Source organism: Ciona robusta, unplaced genomic scaffold (assembly GCF_009617815.1).
Source record: "Ciona robusta unplaced genomic scaffold, ASM961781v2 AP042742.1".
NCBI classification, from domain to species: Eukaryota; Metazoa; Chordata; class Ascidiacea; order Phlebobranchia; family Cionidae; genus Ciona; species Ciona robusta.
In genome coordinates, this window is record NW_028323121.1 from 15,710 (window position 1) to 27,978 (window position 12,269).

At 24.8% G+C, this 12,269-nt stretch overlaps 1 protein-coding gene and 1 long non-coding RNA gene across 2 annotated transcripts; both read right to left on the reverse strand.

The window, feature by feature from the left end:
- Window positions 1-7,781: 7,781 nt before the first annotated feature.
- LOC149723788 (uncharacterized) lies at window positions 7,782-9,993 on the reverse strand. Its single transcript, XM_089893412.1, has 2 exons — window positions 8,736-9,993; window positions 7,782-8,666 (listed from the first exon to the last, which is right to left on the reverse strand). Exons 1-2 carry the CDS (start codon window positions 9,122-9,124, stop codon window positions 8,450-8,452), a joined length of 606 nt encoding a protein of 201 aa, XP_089749538.1. The 5' UTR covers window positions 9,125-9,993; the 3' UTR covers window positions 7,782-8,449.
- A 672-nt stretch (window positions 9,994-10,665) lies between these two features.
- Window positions 10,666-11,692, reverse strand: LOC149723789 (uncharacterized). The gene is made up of 2 exons (XR_016386889.1): window positions 11,148-11,692; window positions 10,666-11,072 (listed from the first exon to the last, which is right to left on the reverse strand). It is a non-coding gene; the product is annotated as an uncharacterized LOC149723789 (long non-coding RNA).
- Window positions 11,693-12,269: the final 577 nt, after the last annotated feature.

A 12,269-nucleotide genomic window follows, 5' to 3' on the forward strand; every position in this document is an offset into this window, starting at 1 on the left:
CTTGTTTTAAACAATAAAAGATTGAAATTTTATTTAAAAAAAATTTTAACATTAGTTTTTTCAACAATTTTTTTTTTTTGCAAAATTTTTTTGAAAAAATTTAAAATTCATATCAGTACAACTATAATTTTTATGCAAAAAAACAAAAAAAAAAACAAACAATTTTTTCATGTTTACCAAAGGAATTCAAAAAAATGTTTTAATTAAAACTGTACAGTTACTTGTTTTAAACAATAAAAAATTAAAATTTAAAAAAAAAAAATTTTAACATTAGTTTTTACAACAATTTTTTTTTTTTGCAAAATTGTTTTGAAAAATTTTTAAGCTTATATCAGTCCAACTATAATTTTTATGCAAAAAAAAACATAAAAAAAATCAATTTTTTCATGTTTTCCAAAGGAATTCGAAAAAATGTTTAATTTAAAACTGTACAGTTACTTGTTTTAAACAATAAAAAATTGAAATTTTAATAAAAAAAATTTTTTAACATTAGTTTTTACAACAATTTTTTTTTTTTGCAAGATTTTTTTGAAAAAATTTTAAGTTTATATCAGTACAACTACAATTTTTATGCAAAAAAATCAATTTTTTTATGTTTTCCAAAGGAATTCAAAAAAATGTTTTAATTAAAATTGTACAGTTACGTGTTTTAAACAATAAAAAATTAAAATTTTATTAAAAAAAAATTTTTAACATTAGTTTTTACAACAATTTTTTTTTTAATTTTTAACATTAGTTTTTACAACAATTTTTTTTTTGCAAATTTTTTTTGAGAATATTTAAGTTCATATTAGAACAACTACAATTTTTATGCAAAAAAAACAGAACAAAATCAATTTTTTCATGTTTCCCTAAGGAATTCAAAAAAATGTTTTAATTAAAACTGTACAGTTACTTGTTTTAAACAATAAAAGATTGAAATTTTATTTAAAAAAAATTTTAACATTAGTTTTTTCAACAATTTTTTTTTTTTGCAAAATTTTTTTGAAAAAATTTAAAATTCATATCAGTACAACTATAATTTTTATGCAAAAAAACCAAAAAAAAAAATTTTTTCATGTTTCTCAAAGGAATTCAAAAAAAATGTTTTAATTAAAATTGTACAGTTACTAGTTTTAAACAATAAAAAATTAAAATTTTATTAAAAAAAAAATTTTAACATTAGTTTTTAAAACAATTTTTTTTTTGCAAAATTTTTTTGAAAAAATTTTAAGTTTATATCAGTACAACTACAATTTTTATGCAAAAAAAACAAAAAAAAACATTTTTTTCATGTTTCCCAAAGGAATTCAAAAAATGTTTTAATTAAACTGTACAGTTACTAGTTTTAAACAATAAAAAATTAAAATTTTATTAAAACACATTTTTTATTATTAGTTTTTAAAACAACATTTTTTTTTTTGCAAGATATTTTTGAAGAAAATTTTAAGTTCATATCAGTACAACTACAATTTTTATGCAAAAAAAATCAATTTTTTCATGTTTCTCAAAGGAATTCAAAGAAATGGTAAAATTAAAATTGTACAGTTACTTGTTTTAAACCATAAAAAAATGAAATTTTATTTCAAAAAAATTTTTAACATTAGTTTTTACAACAATTTTTTTTTTGCAAAATTTTTTGAAAAAATTTTAAATTCATATCAGTACAACTATAACTTTTATGCAAAAAAAAAAAAAATTTATGTTTCCTAAAGGAATTCAAAAAAAATGTTTTAATTAAAATTGTACAGTTACTAGTTTTAAACAATAACAAATTAAAATTTTATTAAAACAAATTTTTTATTATTAGTTTTTAAAACATTTTTTTTTTGCAAGATATTTTTGAAAAAATTTTAAGTTAATATCAGTACAACTACAATTTTTATGCAAAAAAAATCAATTTTTTCATGTTTTCCAAAGGAATTCAAAAAAATGTTTCAATTAAAACTGTACAGTTACTAGTTTTAAAAAATAAAAAAATAAAATTTTATTAAAAAAAATTTTTTATCATTAGTTTTTAAAACGATTTTTTTTTTTGCCAATTTTTTTTCGAAAAAATTTTAAGTTTATATCAGTACAACTACTATTTTTATGCAAAAAAAGCAAAAAAACAAACAATTTTTTTTAGTTTCCCAAAGGAATTCAAAAAAATGTTTTAATTAAAATTGTAAAGTTACGTGTTTTAAACAATAAAAGAATTAAATTTTTTAAAAAAATTTTTCGTTCATAAGGGTACAACTAGAATTTTTATGCGAAAAAACAAAAAAACAAACAATTTTTTTATGTTTCCCAAAGGAATTCAAAAAAATGTTTTAATTAAAACTGTACAGTTACCTGTTTTAAAAATAAAAAAAATAAATTTTATTAAAAAAAAATTTTAAGTTCATGAAGGTGCAACTACAATTTTTGTGCAAAAAAACAAAAAAAATCATTTTTTTATGTTTCCCAAAGAAATTCAAAAAAATATTTTAATTAAAATTGTACAGTTACTTGTTTTAAACAATAAAAAAAATTAAATTTTATTAAAAAAAAATTTTTAACATTAGTTTTTACAACAATCTTTTTTTTTTGCAAAATTTTTTTTAAAAAAATTTATAACGGTACAACTACAAGTTTATAACGGTACAACTACAATTTTTATGCAAAAAAATCATTTGTTTTATGTTTCCCAAAGGAATTCAAAAATTGTTTTAATTAAAACTGTACAGTTACCTGTTTTAAACAATAAAAAATTAAATTTTATTAAAAAAAATTTTTAACATTAGTTTTTACAACAATTTTTTTTTAAAGATTTTTCTAAAAAATTTTAAGTTTATAACGTACAACTACAATTTTTATGGAAAAAAAACAAAAAAAAAATGAAAAAATGAACCTTAGTTTTTACAACAATTTTTTTTTTTTTTCAAATTTTTTTAAAAAACATTTTAAGTTTATAACTGTACAACTACAATTTTAATGCAAATAAACAAAAAAATCAATTTTTTCATGTTTTCTAAAGGAATTCAAAAAAATGTTTGAATTAAAACTGTACAGTTACCTGTTTAAAACAATAAAAAAAATAAATTTTATTAAAAAAAAATTTTTAACATTAGTTTTTACAACATTTTTTTTTTTTAATTTTTTTTAAAAAATTTTAAGTTTATAACGGTACAACTACAATTTTTATGCAAAAAAAACAAAAAAATCAATTTCTTCATGTTTCCCAAAGAAATTCTAAAATTTTTTTTAATTAAAACTGTACAGTTACTTGTTTTAAACAATAAAAAACTTAATTTTTTAAAAAAAAAAATTTTAACATTGGTTTTTACAACAATTTTTTTTGAAAAATTTTTAAGTTTACATCAGTACAACTATTATTTTTACGCAAAAAAAAACAAAAAAACAAACAATTTTTTCATGTTTACCAAAGGAATTCAAAAAAATGTTTTAATTAAAACTGTACAGTTACTTGTTTTAAACAATAAAAAATTAAAATTTAAAAAAAAAAAATTTTAACATTAGTTTTTACAACAATTTTTTTTTTTTGCAAAATTTTTTTGAAAAATTTTTAAGCTTATATCAGTCCAACTATAATTTTTATGCAAAAAAAAAACATAAAAAAATCAATTTTTTCATGTTTTCCAAAGGAATTCGAAAAAATGTTTAATTTAAAACTGTACAGTTACTTGTTTTAAACAATAAAAAATTGAAATTTTAATAAAAAAAATTTTTTAACATTAGTTTTTACAACAATTTTTTTTTTTTTGCAAGATTTTTTTGAAAAAATTTTAAGTTTATATCAGTACAACTACAATTTTTATGCAAAAAATCAATTTTTTTATGTTTTCCAAAGGAATTCAAAAAAATGTTTTAATTAAAATTGTACAGTTACGTGTTTTAAACAATAAAAAATTAAAATTTTATTAAAAAAAAATTTTTAACATTAGTTTTTACAACAATTTTTTTTTTGCAAATTTTTTTTGAGAATATTTAAGTTCATATTAGAACAACTACAATTTTTATGCAAAAAAAACAGAACAAAATCAATTTTTTCATGTTTCCCTAAGGAATTCAAAAAAATGTTTTAATTAAAACTGTACAGTTACTTGTTTTAAACAATAAAAGATTGAAATTTTATTTAAAAAAAATTTTAACATTAGTTTTTTCAACAATTTTTTTTTTTGCAAAATTTTTTTGAAAAAATTTAAAATTCATATCAGTACAACTATAATTTTTATGCAAAAAAACAAAAAAAAAACAAACAATTTTTTCATGTTTACCAAAGGAATTCAAAAAAATGTTTTAATTAAAACTGTACAGTTACTTGTTTTAAACAATAAAAAATTAAAATTTAAAAAAAAAAAATTTTAACATTAGTTTTTACAACAAATTTTTTTTTTTGCAAAATTGTTTTGAAAAATTTTTAAGCTTATATCAGTCCAACTATAATTTTTATGCAAAAAAAAAACATAAAAAAAATCAATTTTTTCATGTTTTCCAAAGGAATTCGAAAAAATGTTTAATTTAAAACTGTACAGTTACTTGTTTTAAACAATAAAAAATTGAAATTTTAATAAAAAAATTTTTTTAACATTAGTTTTTACAACAATTTTTTTTTTTTGCAAGATTTTTTTGAAAAAATTTTAAGTTTATATCAGTACAACTACAATTTTTATGCAAAAAAATCATTTTTTTTATGTTTTCCAAAGGAATTCAAAAAAATGTTTTAATTAAAATTGTACAGTTACGTGTTTTAAACAATAAAAAATTAAAATTTTATTAAAAAAAAATTTTTAACATTAGTTTTTACAACAATTTTTTTTTTAATTTTTAACATTAGTTTTTACAACAATTTTTTTTTTGCAAATTTTTTTTGAGAATATTTAAGTTCATATTAGAACAACTACAATTTTTATGCAAAAAAAACAGAACAAAATCAATTTTTTCATGTTTCCCTAAGGAATTCAAAAAAATGTTTTAATTAAAACTGTACAGTTACTTGTTTTAAACAATAAAAGATTGAAATTTTATTTAAAAAAAATTTTAACATTAGTTTTTTCAACAATTTTTTTTTTTGCAAAATTTTTTTGAAAAAATTTAAAATTCATATCAGTACAACTATAATTTTTATGCAAAAAAACAAAAAAAAAAAATTTTTCATGTTTCTCAAAGGAATTCAAAAAAAATGTTTTAATTAAAATTGTACAGTTACTAGTTTTAAACAATAAAAAATTAAAATTTTATTAAAAAAAAAAATTTTAACATTAGTTTTTAAAACAATTTTTTTTTTGCAAAATTTTTTTGAAAAAATTTTAAGTTTATATCAGTACAACTACAATTTTTATGCAAAAAAAACAAAAAAAAACATTTTTTTCATGTTTCCCAAAGGAATTCAAAAAATGTTTTAATTAAAACTGTACAGTTACTAGTTTTAAACAATAAAAAATTAAAATTTTATTAAAACACATTTTTTATTATTAGTTTTTAAAACAACATTTTTTTTTTGCAAGATATTTTTGAAGAAAATTTTAAGTTCATATCAGTACAACTACAATTTTTATGCAAAAAAAATCAATTTTTTCATGTTTCTCAAAGGAATTCAAAAAAATGGTAAAATTAAAATTGTACAGTTACTTGTTTTAAACCATAAAAAATTGAAATTTTATTTCAAAAAAATTTTTAACATTAGTTTTTACAACAATTTTTTTTTTGCAAAATTTTTTGAAAAAATTTTAAATTCATATCAGTACAACTATAACTTTTATGCAAAAAAAAAAAAATTTTTATGTTTCCTAAAAAATTCAAAAAAAATGTTTTAATTAAAATTGTACAGTTACTAGTTTTAAACAATAACAAATTAAAATTTTATTAAAACAAATTTTTTATTATTAGTTTTTAAAACATTTTTTTTTTGCAAGATATTTTTGAAAAAATTTTAAGTTAATATCAGTACAACTACAATTTTTATGCAAAAAAATTCAATTTTTTCATGTTTTCCAAAGGAATTCAAAAAAATGTTTCAATTAAAACTGTACAGTTACTAGTTTTAAACAATAAAAAAATAAAATTTTATTAAAAAAAATTTTTTATCATTAGTTTTTAAAACGATTTTTTTTTTTTTGCCAATTTTTTTTCGAAAAAATTTTAAGTTTATATCAGTACAACTACTATTTTTATGCAAAAAAACAAACAATTTTTTTAGTTTCCCAAAGGAATTCAAAAAAATGTTTTAATTAAAACTGTACAGTTACTTGTTTTAAACAATAAAAAATTAAAATTTAATTAAAAAATCATCTTTGTTGTTATCACATAGAGTATGCAGTAATCATTTTAGAAAAGAAGATTATTACTTCAATTGGAAACTAAAGAAAGGGATGCAACAGTTTTAAAGTATTCTTTCCACTTTGAGCACAAATATAGTATATAAATTAAAAATTGGCTTTAGGTGCCATTCCATCAATTTTCTGTTTTGACAAAATAAAGAAAGCTCGTTCACGTTCTGCCATATTAAAAAAAAAGCTTGGAATTACCCTCAACTTTAAAGCAAACAGGAACAACTACTCAGGTATTGTATAAACAAAAGTTATATTGTGATTTGACCATATAAAACCTGTAATGTTTTAAACTTTAGGCAACCAGTTCAGAAGATTCACAGTCTGATTTAAGCATTGGATCACAAGGAATGTCAATGACAGATTTTTCATCCGAATTCAGTACTGAACCAGATGAGACTGATGATGAGGAATCAAAAGATAGTGGATCGAAACGTGTAATTGTCACAATGGAAAAACTCCATATGCTGTTTACAACTTGCCTGGTTAGTATACCTTGTAATTATGGAAATTGATCTAAATTATATTATTTCGTATATTAATACTGTATAATCATTTTAGATTTGTCATGAAGGAATTGATGAGGTTAAACATATATGGAAAGGAGCTTCATTGACAATTAAATGGCAATGCATCACCGGTCATAACGGCGAGTGGACAAGTTCCACTGAAAAACATGCAATTCCTGAGCTCAATTTACTCGCTTCTGGGGCAATTTTGTTCACTGGGAATACTTTTACTAATATCAAACATTTTATGAAACTGTTAAATGTCAATTTTTTTTCCTCCTCAACTTTCCAAAACATTCAAACAACTTGTCTTATTCCTGCGATAAATAAGATGTAAGAGTCACAAAATCTTGTTCTCATGGCTGAGATGGCGTTGATCACAATGAATTCTCCAGGGTTTTCTGCCAAATACACCACGTATAGCTTGATGGAAGAGATATCGCATAAAATCGTGAACATGAACCTAACTCAAGTCACGGAAACTACAAGCAGTGTTGCGATGGAAAAATGGGTTTTAAAAATGGGATAGAACACCTATTGAACGAAGGCATTAATGTGTCACTCGACTCACTATCAATTAGAAAATTAATGCAAGCAAATTACTCTACCATCAAACATCAATTTGACATCTGGCATGTCTGTAAGGGTAAGTCACAGAGCTTCATATTATAATGCATTCAATACAATTTATGAATTCTGAATATGTATCATAAAGGTTTGAAAAAAAAGCTAACTGCACATGGAAAATGAAAAGATAAGTCTGATCTATTGGGATGGATTCGCAGCATAACAAATCATTTCTGGTGGAGTTGTTATGCATGTAAAGGTGACTTACAAGTAAGGAAATAATTTACAATTATCTCTCTCTTTTGCAAATGTTTTCTATTTGCTCAACATCCTTTTTTTTATTTTAAAACACAACTGGACTTCCATTTTGCACCACATTTCTAATGAGCATACATGGATTAAAAATGGGGTAACGGTTAGCTGCCAACACGGCCAGTTAACTGCAGAAAACTGTCGGAAAAAGAAATGGCGATTAAAAGATTCCGCCAGCTACAAGGCATTGGAGTCGGTGGTTAAAAACCACAATATTCAAAAAGACTTGGTTCAACTCACCCTTTTTAAGCATACAGGTATAATAATAGTTACTTGATAAAAAGTAAGATCCAACAAAAATATATGTTGTTTCAGGAGATTTGGAAGTTTTCCATAACATGCTGTTACGGTTCACTCCAAAACGGCTGCATTTTTCCTATCCAAGTATGATGGCAAGAACACAACTGGCTGTAATGGACCACAATGAAAATGTTGGTAGACGCGTGCTTGTCACAGCAACAGGTATGCAATGGTCAAGATTTATCTGTAATTGAACTAACTACCGCTTAAACATGTAATAATGATTGGCGTTATTCACAGGAGAACCACGGTACAAGTCTGTTTATTCAAAACAAGCAAAAGCATGGGTACTCAAAAAAATATACGAAAACAAAACTTATATTTATGCTAAAGACCTCATGAAAAACATATTGGAAATGCAAGTTAGTTACAAAGTTCGTGAACCAAATCCACATCCTCGAAGCATTGCCCCTCATCCGCCACCCCCAAAGAAATTTTAATGAAGAGAATGCAAAAAAGATTAGACATGCATTAAAATTGTGATTGATAATTTCGTTTTATAAGAAAAACATTTTTCTGAGAAAAATCTGGCCATTTAAATCCGGTGTAAGATCCATCGTTACTAGAGTACATTGAGCGTACTGTCATCACCATACAAGATGGCAAAATCATCCGGTTACCACTGCCCAATGGCTCTTCTTTTAATATCCATTCCAAAATATGACGGTATGCAACAAAACGAAATTGTCTAAAAATAGTAAATAGTTTAATTAAAGAATTAACAGAGATTCCAATTAAAATTTGTAAAAGTACTTACTCATTGCTTAGGTCACCATTCTCTCCTTTCGGCTTGTTATTTTTCTTCCATTTTTTTCGGTTAGAAAGAAAAAAAGTTTTTAAGACCGCTCGGTTTATATGTGCAAGAAAGTCTTCCAAATCAGTCACACAATCGTTGTAGGTTTTAAAGACAGATTGTAAATTCTCCATTAGTATATCTATTTCGTGACAACATATGCTTTCTTCTTCCGTTGGCATGATAGCACATTTTCCTGACAAGCTGTTACTTCGAGTTCGTACTGGAATAGAACTGCGTTGTGGAACATCTTCAGCCAAAGTTTGTTCTCGCTGAAAAATCTGCTCTTCAGTCAGCTCCGGTTCAAACTGATAAGGAATCGGGTTCAAAAAATCCAAATCTTCTTCGTTCATCAAGAATTAATTGATCCATTTTTTGAATAATATATTTCAATTGGTCGTAATAAACTGTTAACTGCCAAATATAAATCATTTTTTGCGTTACAGGGGACAGGTTGGACTCTCTGTATTCAGAAATGCTCAATTTATCCAAGATATATATCTATAACGCCTTATCACTGTACCATATAGCTGTACTATGAACGCGTGAATTTTAGCAGCAATGTACAATTAAATCAGCAGGGCACATATCTATTGTATTCAGACGATGCTACGTGACCTATTTCGAGCTCTTAAACCTATTTGGTTTCTAAAATAACGAGCGAACACGCGAAAACTACAGTTCAGCTTCCCGCTTGTTCGTTTACTTTTTCGTAACCTTTTCGGCTCAAGCTTTTCGCGTTCAATTCAAAGTTTTGCTTTGTTCAATTCAAAATTACGTTTGGGTAGCTACATGGCGCCCTCTATAACAGGCCTGGACACCGTCGGCGCCTCTCTCGAAACTGGAGGCGGATGGTTTTGCAGCGCTTGTACGATTTGTAGACAGTTTTGATCAGTTATATGACAAATTATCGCATTAGATAGTGTTTGCTCGGAGTTTTAGCAGTTAGTACAGTATAAATGTTTAATTTTTTTTATTTAGCTTGCGTGTATTATGTTAATGATTGGCCACCAGTGTAAAATTTTAACTGAAGCTGTTTGTTTGGGTATGCGCGCCTGTGTTGTTACTAGTTCTAAATTTAGTCCCACAGACATTTTAACCAAACTTTCCTAACTATAAATATTCTCTGAACTACAAGACCTACCACTTCTCAGTTTATTTTTGAATTGAAGTAGACTGCTTGCTTTTGAAAATCCCTTTTCGACTTTGTTTTTTTTTTGTCTGATAATCCTAATATTCATCAAAGGGCCTATTTCTTGCTTTATTAAAAAAGCTTCAGAAATGATGTACCAGGTATTGGAATAGCAGGACAGATCGACACAGTCAAAGCCAAAAGCTAATCAAAATAAAGATAATTTTTGAAGTTCCCTTCTTAAACTGTTAAGTTGCACCAAGTCACATAAATTTAGAGATTGTAATATGAGTTTATTTTTGGTTAAATTTAGCCCGTTCACATGGCCAAACGAAAAAGAGTCTTTTCCAAAACTGGCCAGGCCAAAAAAAGAGGTAATTTTTGGCCAGAATTTAAGTGCGTTCACATGGCCATTTAGCCTCGTTTTCTTATACGTAGAAATTGAATATTTTAATTCTCCCCATATGTACGCAACACATTTAATTAATATTTTCACATAATTAAGAGTGATTTTAAATTTAAAATTACTACTGCCAAAAAAGAAAAGTAGTCTAAACCATCATAAACACTAATTTGGTAAAAAATGTATTGTTCACAATGTATTAATATACAAATATACATAAAACACAACACACATGTAAATATATCTAATATACAAAACAGATGCTAGTCCCACTTAACTTTTTCTCTAACTTACCACTCAGTCATGTTATAATTTGAAATCACTTGTGCATGCTGAATCAATTTGTAATATAGCACAGGTTCTTTGTTTTGTTTTATTGAAAAGTATAACCAAACACAACTCCATGAAAACAATAACAAAAGTGCATTTCATGTACAAAATAAAACAGAATAGGCATTGAAAATAAATGATAGCTGCTTTGGTTATACATATATGTGCACAAAATACACACATACTGTGTTTTACTATTACACTGGTTTGTAGCAAAGCAATGATTAGTTTGTTGCTTTGATTCAGCAGCCCAGTACTATGTATAATGTCAGTACTGTGTATTATGTTATGTATGTTGTCTTTTTCTTCAAATGATGGGTTTACAAACCACTCTGTAGCTTATTGATGAATGTATATCCAAACTGATACATGTAATTCACACACTCTTTCGGTTTCCATCTTCCTTCTAAATGTAGCAGTGTTGTTGACAATTTTTCTGCAGAACAAATTGAGCATATGCATAACCTGTTTGGCACTACACAACACAAACTCATGACATATACAAACATACCTTCTACAAACTCTTGGTCCAGTAGCGATTAAGACACAAATTTAATGTGCTGCTGTCCACCATCCATTTTGATCAATATTTCAAAGTAAATGTTTCAACATACAATTTTTTACTTAAAAAATCATTATTTCAACTACATCTGCATTATAGCAGTTTGATTATTAATTGTCCAGTAGCACCACACATCCTTTCTCATTGCCAAATTAGAATCATCCTGTTAAAACTATATACGGTACTGTTTCTTATACTAAATGCATCCTAAAGATAGAAAAACTTATTATTTCTAGCCGAAACTTCGTGTTTGGTTGAAAACCATATATATTAAACTAATTTATAACTAAACATTGTCTAAAACCTCACTGCAAATAGTAAAACAAGCATCCGCAACCTCAAAGCTAAATATGAACTGACGCGCCCTGTGAAATGCCTCTTTTTTTCGAGACTTTTCTCGTCTGGACCACCTCGCGACTTGGTCTAAATTTGCCTTCTTTTTTGAAAGTGACTCAGCAAATATTTGCCGCTATTTTTCGAAAAAAAAAAGCGGTATGCCTTCTTTTTTGGCCATGTGAACGGGCTAATTGTAATTTGAAATAACATATTTACATTTGTACAATAAAAAAGGTGGGTCAAATTAAAAAGAAATGCTACCTCTTTTGTGGTTTGTATATGCTGGTAAAGGTAATGTGAGTTTAGAACAGGTTACATGTATACATTTTGTATAAAAAAATGCTTGTATGCAAGATATAGTGAGAAATCATGTGTTTGGCTTGTTGTGAGACAGGTTGTACAAGTGGGTATAATGCAGGTGATAAAACACCAATTTCCTGTTAACCACATGTAACCAATAGCGGTTAAGATGACTGCAGTCCATTCCAAGGAACAACAAGTTAAAGTTTGATTCCAACGGTTTACAGAAATATTCCTTTCTTGCTTAATTGGTCATTATCCAGTCCAGGAAAGATACATATTCACTATCCAGACATCCAGGGTATTTTCATTTGCCATCAAAGTTTCGAAGTATTTCCATCATGAATATTTTCATCTTAGCTTTATAATTCTAAATTCCTCTTTGGCTGGACAGATGACCAAGAATAGCATAGGATCGGTAGTTTATTATCATGT